Source organism: Poromitra crassiceps (assembly GCF_964638095.1).
Source record: "Poromitra crassiceps genome assembly, chromosome: 5".
In the NCBI taxonomy this organism is placed as follows: domain Eukaryota; kingdom Metazoa; phylum Chordata; class Actinopteri; order Beryciformes; family Melamphaidae; genus Poromitra; species Poromitra crassiceps.
The window spans coordinates 50,354,849-50,365,615 of record NC_139642.1 but is presented as its reverse complement, the minus strand read 5'-3'; the positions used below and the strand labels follow the sequence as shown (position 1 = coordinate 50,365,615).

The window sequence follows — 10,767 nt, the reverse complement described above, 5'->3', positions numbered from 1 at the left end:
GGAAGCTGCCCTCCTGGAAGGACCTGCAGAGAGGTCTGTGAACAAAATAAAAAGCAGGGCAGAAAGAACACAACCTTGGGGCGAGCCAGTACTTGAAAACAATAAATTGGACATGTGTCCATTCACTAAAACCTGCTGGATTCTGTTAGTTAAAAAGTCCAAAAGTAACAATAAAAGCTGATCGGGCAAATTAAAATGAGAGGCAAGACGCTCAATCAAGATGTGAGGCTGCATCTTGTTGAAGGCTGAGGAGAAGTCAGCAAATAAGATTCAAAGAGAACTTAATATAATCCCTGTCCACTGTACGACTGTATGGGGAAGAAAACTCAAAGCATCCAGGCCTTAATTGAATTACGGTAATTAAAACACCTGCAAAAACAGAGGTTGTGGTTGGTCAGAATTTTGCCTGGTTTCATAGTAGGTGGTGGGTGTCTGGGCACTTGTGGTTAGCCTGACTCCACCAGACGGGGGCGGCATTGTTCCACAAATTCACCTCAACAAATGTGAACGAACTTACATCCATCTGGCAGCGTCAGGTTAACTTGTGGTAGGCTACACCCCAAAGTTCTGTTACTGTTAACCATCTGCAGGCCCATTCTCGGTGCTCCATGGAGCAAACTAACAAAGATGCCGTCAAAGCGACAGACACGGTATGGAAACAGAATAAACAATCAAAAAGCCTGTTATTAGACATGAAATAAAAAATGTAGTAGGCTATGTCATCCGAGAAACTTGGCGAAGTTCTGCTAGCCTGAGTGAGTGTGCGGGCTTTTATCATATCCTAACTGAATTCAAACTCACCGACATTGTGCACCTGTCACACACCTGCAGTCAAACAGGATGCCTCTGAACGTTGGAGGAGACGCGGGCTACGGCAGCGTGTCTGCGGCGGCAGCCCCCGGGGCATCGGGCATTGTGGGCTCCTCCTCTGAGACAGCGCGGCTGCTGATCCCGGAGGCCGAACCGGAGCCGGGGTTCCAAACGTGGAGGCCCCTGTCCAAGGAGGAGCTGGAGATCGTTGCCGGGGGCCCGGGCTGGAAGAAGGCTCGGACCCGCCTGGTGTTGTTGTTCTGGCTGTCCTGGCTCGCCATGCTCGGCGCCTCCGTGGCCATCATCGTGCAGAGCCCCAGGCCGGTGGCCACGCCGCTGAGTTGGTGGCAGAAGGCGCCTTTCTACCAGCTGCGGCTTGCGCTGCTCATGGACTCGCAGACAGAGGGGGCAGGGGCCAGGGCCATCACGGGTGAGCGGCCTCGACTCTGACTGGCAGTAGCCTAAAATACCGGTGACTTGAGTTATACGAGTCAAGGTTCTTTAGCTCTTGACGAGACTTGAAGACTCCACATGTTTTTTTTGAGGTTTGCATTTCTTCCTGTGGGTGTGTCAGATGTAGATTGACAGTAAACAGTAAACACAGCAGTAAAAAAAATAATAATAATCTGACGTCATCTGCTGCAACCCCTACTCCATATGTTCTCCAAAACAACTGAAGTCAGTGGGGACTTCTTCAGAGTTCCAAAAAGACCTACATTTAGAGTAGACCATAATTTAGTAGGCTACAAATCTTAACTACAGCTTTGTGATTGTTTGGCTATTTTTGTTTTCTCCAGTTGTTTTGGAGAAGGCTGCTATGGAGTTGTGCTGCTGACAACCTCCCTGTGTTATAAGGACTAACAAATTCCATCTGTTTCATTTGGCATGAGAGTGAGTAGATGATGACAGATGACAGATTTTTCATTTTTGGTTTAACTATTCCTTTAATATGGAAACACTCAACTGCAGTACAATGAATCAATAACAATAAAACAGGAATTCTGACAACCAAATTAATGCTTGGGAACAATTTTCAAGTCTGTTTACCAGTAGCCTAAGTTGTTCCTCATGGCTGCAAATGACACTGGTATTATAAAAAAAATGGCATGCATTAGCTTTGAAAATTGAACAAAATCCACCTTGAGATGAGATGTTTAACCTTCAGTCTCATGTTGAATCTTTTTCAAGTGGTGTCTGAGCATCTTTCCTACCTCAAGTCCTTGGGTATAGGCACCCTAATCCTGGAGGGTCTGTTTCATGCGGAGGGATCTCCTTCAGACCTCAAAGTGATTGATGAAAGCTTTGGGACGGTGCTTCAGGTGCAGCATCTGCTCACAGAGAGCAGCAAATTAGGTGAGTAAAGCCAAGAACTCATTTTTGGCAAGCGTCTTGATCTTTTCCGGCATGTTCTGGTCTCCCCCCCTCCCTGATTCCCCCCCCCCCCCCCATTATCTCCCCAATTGCCCCTGCTGCCCTGGTCGCAGCACCCCCTCTGCCGTAGACTAGCACCATGCTTCCTCCGACACATGCGCAGTTGCCAGCCGCTTCTTTTCACCTGACAGCGGGGAGCTTCACCGGCAGGACATAGCACGCGGGAGGATCACGCTATTCCCACCAGTTCCCTTCCGCCCCGAACAGGTGCCCTGACCGACCAGAGGAGGCGCTAGGTTCTGGTCCTTTTTTAATGAGCTTACTGGTCGTTCTCCTGATCTGCAGGCCTCAAAGTGGTGTTGGATCTCTGCAAACTGGATGTGTTTGGTCTTCAGGACACAGAAGGCAATAACACAGATGTGCCCTTAGGACACTCAGTGCAGGTGAAGTAGAATTGATGTGAGATGCTATCAAACATGTACTGTTCAAATGTGACTGAGATTCTGGATTTCTTTAAACATGCAACATACTACATTTCCACAGTATGCACTTCGGTTCTGGTTGGAGCAGGGTGTGGCAGGGTTTGCTATCTGTGACACAGATGCAGCATATTCAGAGAAGGTAAATTGCTCGTCAATGGTTTGCATTTTCCCACAAGCACAATTCCTGTGAATAAAGTCCAACATTTGCTTTTCAGACTCTATTGGAGTGGAGAGATGTTATCGAGGAGTTCAGCACCGAGGAGGAGGAAAGGTATTTGTACATGTACACATTTTAATATTCAAAAAAAGAAAGTCCCAGGAGTTAAAGAAAGTCCCAGGAGTTGTTGGAAAGTGTGTGTTTATTCGTCTCCTCAGGATTGTGGTGGTGAAACAGACAGGAGATGTTCTTCCTAATCTCAACGCCTCCAGCTCCGTCAATGTTACGTTGGTTGAGGTGGTCATGAGGTCGATTCTGCCACGTACGCATCACCTCCTGTCTGCCCAGGAAGTGGCTGTTGCTGTAGAGACACATCTGCAAAAAAAACAAGGAGATATATGGCCCAGCTGGACAGTGAGTTTCATGCAGGACTAATCACTTGTGTCTGAAACCTACTGGCATTGACATGGTGGTGACTGTATGTACTGCATGACAACCTTGCTGTGCTTTTCACAACTATGCAGAACATCATTCAATATATAAAGACTTCGTTTGAAAAACACTGTATCCATTTTGGAACAAATGATCTGAATTCCATCAGTCAGTGTCCCTAAAATGTAGAAAATCCAGTCAGAAGTGTCAACCAAGGAGTTAAGTTAACTTTGAGCAAGTGGCACTTTTGTCATGGTGGATATCTCATTTTCAAAGAATTCTTCATATTTGTGCAATAAAGACCAAACTCTGATCAGAATTGGATGATTTTACCATCGCAAATTGTAAAAAGCATAATTTATATTGCATATTATTTTCCTAATGCGAAGCCTACTTATTGGAAAAGAGAAATATAGTCCCTAACATCCCGGAATTGTAATTATACTGTTTGAGAAATATTTGTCCTCTATACCTTTCAGTATACTGACGCTTCATAGTCGATTGCTTTGGTTGAGTGAGAGAGGATATTGCCGCTAAACTGATCTGTTTTCTCTTCTTGACAGGTTGGAGGTAGAGTGTCCTACAGTTTGAGGAACTCACTCCTGGTGTTGATGATGACTGTACCAGGAACACCCACCGTCCAGTATGGTGAAGAGTTCAGTCGTACACAGGTGAGGTCGCCACTTGAGTTTCTGCGTCCATGAAAATGTCTATTTCTAAAGTTTCTGATGTCACTAAAACCTTTCTGCCATACAGAACACATCTGTAAATATGGGCTGGTCACATGAAGGAGAGCGGAGTCGTGAAACATCAGACTCCCATGTGGTGAGTGAATAAAACAGCTTGTCCTCTTGAAACACCTAAATAAATCTGTTGTGTCTTACTCTCTGATCTCTATCATCCGTCCCTCAGGGCAAGAACAAGCTAAAGCACTCGGCTTTAGCGCTCTTTAACTCGCTCAGTCACTCCAGAGGCAAAGAAGAAGCCCTCCTCTACGGGAGCTTCACCTTTCTCCCCTTCAACACCACCTCCCTCTCCTCCAACTCCAGCCTGGCCTCTCCCCCGCCTGCCCCCATCCTGGCCTTCCTGCGCTCCTGGGGTTGCGTCCACTTCCTTGTCCTGCTCAACCTCGGGCCGGAGGCTCACGCCCTGGACCCCGCCTGGGCCCCCAGACTGCCGGAGGCCGGCGTGTTTGTGTCCAGCACGGGAATGAACCGTATGGGAGCCACCTCCCTGGACACACTGATACTGCAGCCCCTAGAGGCCATCGTCATCAAACTGTTCGAGGCGGGAAGCTACTCCTCCTAGAGCTCTTGCCTCGGGATTGCAGTCGGTTCTATTCTCACAGAATGAAAGTGTTTAGCATGACTTTGTTTTTATAAAGTGCTGATCATGTGCTCAGAGGTGCTAGAAAATAAAAAATAATGGTACAGTAGTGTGATAATACTTCCTGGTGGCTTAATTGTTTTCATGTTATACCATGTTGAGCAGCAGGTGGCGCTAACGTATAACAATATACCAGCTGGACTTTGCATGGTGTGTATGGTCTAAACCAGAGGTTCCCAAACTTTTCCGACCAAGTACCACATGCACCAAACCAAATTTCCCAAGTACCACTTCCCACTGTGGCTACCAACTTTTTTTCCTCCAATAAAACAAAATCACTGATTTAACCATACAATAAGCATCAGAAAGGCCAAATACTCGTAGCCTACTGTTGCCAGTCAGACCACAAATAACCAACACATAAACAGATAAACATCTTATTTGCTGATAGGCTGATGGCAATCAGCAAGGCTCTCGAGTACCACCAGGTGGAGCCTCGCGGGCCACCAGTGGTCCCCGGACCACAGTTTGGGAATCACTGGTCTCACTTTAGATCTAACTTAATGTATATATCTTTTTGACACTCAGGCAGATATGGAATAGTAATATCTTTTTTGAATGTATCAAAATGGTTATTGCATATTGGTTTGAAATGACATGTAATGGCGTGAGTTATGAGCAAGATGTGGTTGACAGACGTGTGTATATCCACTTCATCCCTTTTTACCATCAGCTTTATACCTTTCCTGATGGCTGCCTTGCTCTGATTTCAGATTTCGAGTGCTACAGGTGCAACAATTATTAAATTAAACTGTACATACAATTGTGGACAGTTTACACACAACTCATAGTGATTTGGTTGTGAGGGGGGGTGTTGAACCACATAGGGGCGCTGTAGTACCAGCCACAGCTCTGCTGCTCTGCCTACCTAAAACTTTTGCTTTGACGTTGATGTCAATATTACAGTAAACTCCATTATGATATTGTAAACAGCCTACAGATAGATACATCAAGTCTTGGTCAAATAGACACCTTCTGCTGACTACTTTTCTCTTTCAATCTCTAGTTCCTCAACATTCCGGGAACCCATCGAAAACAAAAGCAAAATATAATTTTTGCAAGTCGAAAGTCTGTCTCGAGAGATTAGTTCCTCACTGAAACTTTCGATTCTCTGATCACATTCCATTTCACAATAAGAAAGCCACATGTCACATGAAACCCAGACCCTTTCGCTTCCCAAGAAGAATCACATGTTAACATGTGAGCCATGAACTAAACACAATTTGCCTATGGCCATATCACTGCATCATAGAGGGTTTTCCAACACGCAGCATGATGGTTGCTATTGTAGTCTCCAAATAGCAACAATGTGAAACTAAATGAAGACCGCACCACTGTTAAAACTGCATGTCGACAGTTCCTTAATATGTTCCCGAGTAACCAAGGTAGATCGTACATGCATGTGCATTCTTGTCTAGAATTAAGTTTTGATTGTACCACCCGAAAGGGGGGAGGGGGGGGAAACTGGGTTATCTAAACTCAAACAAAAGCTCTTTTGTGTTTATCTTGTCTTGTCTCTGCTACCAGTTTGTGTAAACACCAAGTCAATATGCTGAGGTCTTGTGATTATTACAAGCTATAAGTAAACTGAGCTGGAGAGCAGTATTTGTTTTGTTGTATTTAAATGTTGGAGTGTTTGGAGTACATCTCCATATATCTCTTTGAGATCATACACAAGAGACGCATAAACACAATTTTCCTTTTTAAACTTTTATTTACTCGTCATTTTTTCTATTTTCTTTTTTACAACTGATCACATGAACGACATGTGTACCATAGAGTGAAGTCTTCACATTTGTCTAATGTTTTAATCCAACCATTCATTCATTCATTCATTCATTCATTCATTCATTCAGACAGACAGACAGACAGACAATTTTAATGGATGGCAAAATTCAAACACTGATACCCTCAAAGAAGAAGAAAATGTGCAAGTGGTGAGAGGTGTCTGATTGAAGCAAAGTCATGCAGCAAGCATCAGTCAAAAACCATGGAAGAGTCTTTGTGGGGATGTGCACAATTGGACATGAGTGGTTTCACAATAACAATATCTATATCCTCTAACTCTCCGTACATCACTCCATCACAACAAATCAAATCACTATGCCACCAACTCACAATTTTCAGCATATACACATTATAGCACAATAAAGGGCCACAAATACGCTACATTTTCAATGCCGTTACTATCATAGTCACCAGAAACAAATAAGACAAACACAACAAAAACCTACAGTGCATTTTGCAGCAGACCTCACAAGACTTTTTCCGAAGCAGTATAAGAGCACTAAGGAGGCTCTTCAAAACATTCAGACAATCATAGGTAGTTTTTTTTAAATGAATCAATATGCAGGAGAAAGAGGAATGACATCAAATGTCCATGCAATACAATGGCATTGTATCGTTATAGAAATATCAGTGGCTGCGTGGTAATAACGGTGTGGTTTAGCTCAGGGACTGAATCGGCCATAAGCAACACTTTTCCTCACGTGAGCAGATAACAGTATACTGTCAGGTGTCTGTCTGTTGGATCGCACACACCTGTCATGAACAAGCAACATGTTACAGTAGAACCCAATGGGTTAATGACACATTGTTACTTGATGACAGCGTTTGAATGAAATATACAAGCAGGTCATCCACATCCACACACGTTGAGTGCCACCTCAACTCTGCGCTCACCTCATGGATGGCTCTGATTTTCAAAGTCGACATGGATGAGAGTTTTTGATTGAGAGGAAAGAAAAGTTTGCATTCATACATATTGTTTGCCCATATAGCTTTACCCGCGTGCATATAGTATGATTTTACGGTATAGTATTACATATACAGGCTGAATTACAATACAATTTTGACACAACATTTAAGATTTGACAAGTTACAGTGCCGTTTGTTTTGTGGTACAATTCTCACTGTGACTTTGAGACCAAGTGCAATCATTTTTTGCAATAAAGTTCATTGAGGGAGAAACTGTAACAACCACAGAGAGGATATTCCATCGCCACCTTGTGGGCTGCTAACGTGATGTTTGGTTGTGATGAAATCCCTTTCGGGTAATTATACATGTTCCCTGTCCCATGTGTTATCGCATACATTATACACACACTTCCAGGTAGTTCATAGACGTTATCGCCTAATTTGACAGTCTACAGGCAAATGTCTCAGTTTTACGCTGCTCACACACATCCTCAAGTAATTGTCCAAGATTTTCCAGAGCCGACTCTTGTCTTTTCACTGCTCTCCCATTGTCCTCCACCTCACCCTCCAGTCTGTCACCCTGCACTGCAGGGTGTCCCGCCTGTCACAGGGGCAAGCTGGCGTACGAGCCTTGCTGTGGAGCGGCGCTGTCCGTGGGGCTGCGCTGTATGTGGTTGTCAGAGGGTAAAGACAAGGTGCCGTGGGTTGCGGTCTTCACGGTACCCCTGGTGAACCTGCAGGTCAGCAGGGAACGCAAGTGGCGGAACACAGACTTGCGGCAGATGATGAAGACCCAGGGGTCCACGATAGGGTTGAGGGCGTAGAAACGAAAGGCTGTCAGGTTCTCCTGGTCATTAGAAAATGGGCGGACGGCGTTGATAAAACCTGCAATCTGGAGATGAGAGAAAGACAGGGGGGGGGGGGGGGGGGGGGCGTGGTTAGACAGATTGAATTTCACTATTCCAGAGACCAATCAGTGAAATCACGTGTAGGCTTTGGTTGGAATGGAAACCTGAACACACCTGTGTGTGTGTGTGTGTGTGTGTGTGTGTGTGTGTGTGTGTGTGTGTGTGTGTGTGTGTGTGTGTGTGTGTGTGTGTGTGTGTGTGTGTGTGTGTGTGTGTGTGTGTGTGTGTGTGTAAGAGAGAGAGCGAGAGAGAGAGAGAGAGAGACACAACTCTGCTCGGCATCTGGGTCACGCTTTAGTCATCTCCCATCTGATCTGGACCACTGTAACTTCCTCCTATAGCCACTCCTGAGCCCCTCTTCACTCCCTGCTACTCATCCAGAAGGCGTCAGCCTGTTTCCTGTTCAAGCTCCCCAACATCTCTCATGTCACTCCCCTCCTGCCTTCCCAATGTGGCTTGACTTGGCGTGGCTTGGCTTGTATTGTATTGTATTGTACTGTATTGCTTAAAAAAATCCTCATTTGATCATATTTTCTTCTTTTCCAAGCACTACTCTCTTACATGATCATTCTATATTCACATGGCTATTTTCAGGACACTATTGCTGATGCTTGTAATTTTGCTGATCTACAGAAGGACTTGAAGCTTATTTCTTGCACTCACTTCAGGTCACCCCCTTACAGGGGAGAACATCTTCCAAGGACCCCGTCATAATCATAACACTGATTCAGCATACAGTACTACCACATTTGTAGGCTACTCTTGGATGCCATTGGAACCATTGACAGCATTTATAGCCTACTCTTCAAATAATTGATCTTAAAAAGCTTTCTGAAAATCAACAGTCGCAACAAAGACTGGCATAGTCCTAATAAACACAGACGTTTAATGACAAAGCTAACTTTCAGTGTTTCAACTTTAAAATAATTACCTTATTGCTCCATATTCAAATCATTGTCAGAAAATATTCACAAATGAGCAACACTTTTATGACTTTTGAAGGTAAATGCGTTTTTTTAACACGATTTTCAGAAAACACTTCAAAAGTCCTAAATGTGGTCCTCATTTGTGAAGATTATCTTGCTGAACACAAACTTTGCTGTTTCATAAACTTTTGTTAACCACATGCCTTATCATGCATTTAACCGAAATGCCCATACAAAAATCCTATTCACTTTTACACGTACGAGCCGGAAGTCGTAGCATCCAGGTTTTCCGGACTCATTCCTGCGGTACATTATTTGGAACCGGTTCTAAGCATCGAGAAATATATCTTTTTATGTCGATGGTTCTAAGTGGTTCAGGTTCTAACAAAAGCAAACAATGGCAATCCCAGCTAACTGATCTCATGAAGGTACTGTACCACCTCACTCAATTAACCCAGGATTTTCCAATCCTGCTATGAATGAATGAATGAATGATTCCCCTTGAATGATTCAGACACATTATTATAATAGCAAAAACAAAAACATGAATGCTATGAATACATTGCAATGGAAGGGGTGGGTTTTTGCAACAAATAGCAATGAACAGACCAAGAGCATCACTTCAAAATAAAATGAAAGTATCACTCCCTGTGGGGAAATGAGGTTACTGCAGCTATAAGAGTAATATGATTCATCAGAGAGAAGGAAAGCACAAAAGGAAGTGATGTAGCATACGCTGACACTTTAAGTAGACGGTAAAAGTGGTTAGTGTGGGAAAGAAATGGATGACTAATATTTATGTCCTTATATTGCATTATGTGCAATGCAAACGCAGTGAAACGTAACCCTGCTGCTGCTGCCAAGGCTACAGAGGACTGCTGGAGATCAGATAGTGCAGATCGTGTAAATGTGCTATATCAATAGGCTTATCACTGCCCTGCCATTAAGCACTTTTCACACTGAGATTTGCTATTCAGGAAGTAGGTCTCATGGGCATCCGGGTAGTGTAACGGTAGATTCCCTGCCTACCAACACGAGAGTCGCAGGTTCGCACCCCCGTGTTACCTGCGGCTTGGTCGGGCGTCCATACAGGCACGATTGGCTGTGCCTGCACCTGCGGGTGGGAAGCCGGAATGAGGGTATCTGTCCTGGTCGCCGCACTAGCGCCTCCTGTGGTCGGTCGGGGCGCCTGGTCGGGGTGGAAGGGAACTAGTGGGAATAGCGTGATCCTCCCACGTGCTACTTCCTGCCGTGAAGCTCAGGTGAAAAGAAGCGGCTGGCAAGTGCACATGTATCGGAGGAAGCATGTGTGGCTCTCCCAGATCAGCAGAGGGGGTGCAGCGAATTGGCCGAGTACAATTGGTGAGAAAATGGTGATGGGAATCAGAAAAAATAATAATCAAAAAAGGAAGTGGGCCTCATGTTCCCTATAGAGCCGTGGTGATGGAATATAGGTGTGTGCAATTTACCACATCAATCACTCTCAGGAATCCTATCAAATGTTTGATCAATTAATGTAACTTAGCTGCTGAGCAAAACCCTCTTACTTACAGTACTTGCTTCTCATTCGTTTGAAGTCAATAGTGTTGTTCACAACA

General features: G+C 44.5%; 2 protein-coding genes across 3 annotated transcripts in view; one reads left to right on the top strand and one right to left on the bottom strand.

Moving 5' to 3' along the window:
• Positions 1-840: 840 nt before the first annotated feature.
• Positions 841-4,560, top strand: LOC310776569 (amino acid transporter heavy chain SLC3A2; the record flags this gene model as incomplete). The annotated part of the gene is made up of 8 exons (XM_083636748.1): positions 841-1,240; positions 1,999-2,163; positions 2,527-2,624; positions 2,725-2,802; positions 2,879-2,934; positions 3,039-3,234; positions 3,816-3,923; positions 4,165-4,560. 8 exons carry the CDS (start codon positions 841-843, stop codon positions 4,558-4,560), a joined length of 1,497 nt encoding a protein of 498 aa, XP_083492874.1.
• A 1,854-nt stretch (positions 4,561-6,414) lies between these two features.
• ptgir (prostaglandin I2 receptor) overlaps positions 6,415-10,767 on the bottom strand; it is a 34,374-nt gene continuing 30,021 nt past the window's right edge. For both annotated transcript variants that reach the window (XM_083637520.1, XM_083637521.1), the window contains exon 3: positions 6,415-8,227. In XM_083637520.1, coding sequence (XP_083493646.1) covers positions 7,940-8,227 — 288 coding nt within the window. In that variant the 3' untranslated portion in view covers positions 6,415-7,939. The remainder of the gene's footprint in view (positions 8,228-10,767) is intronic.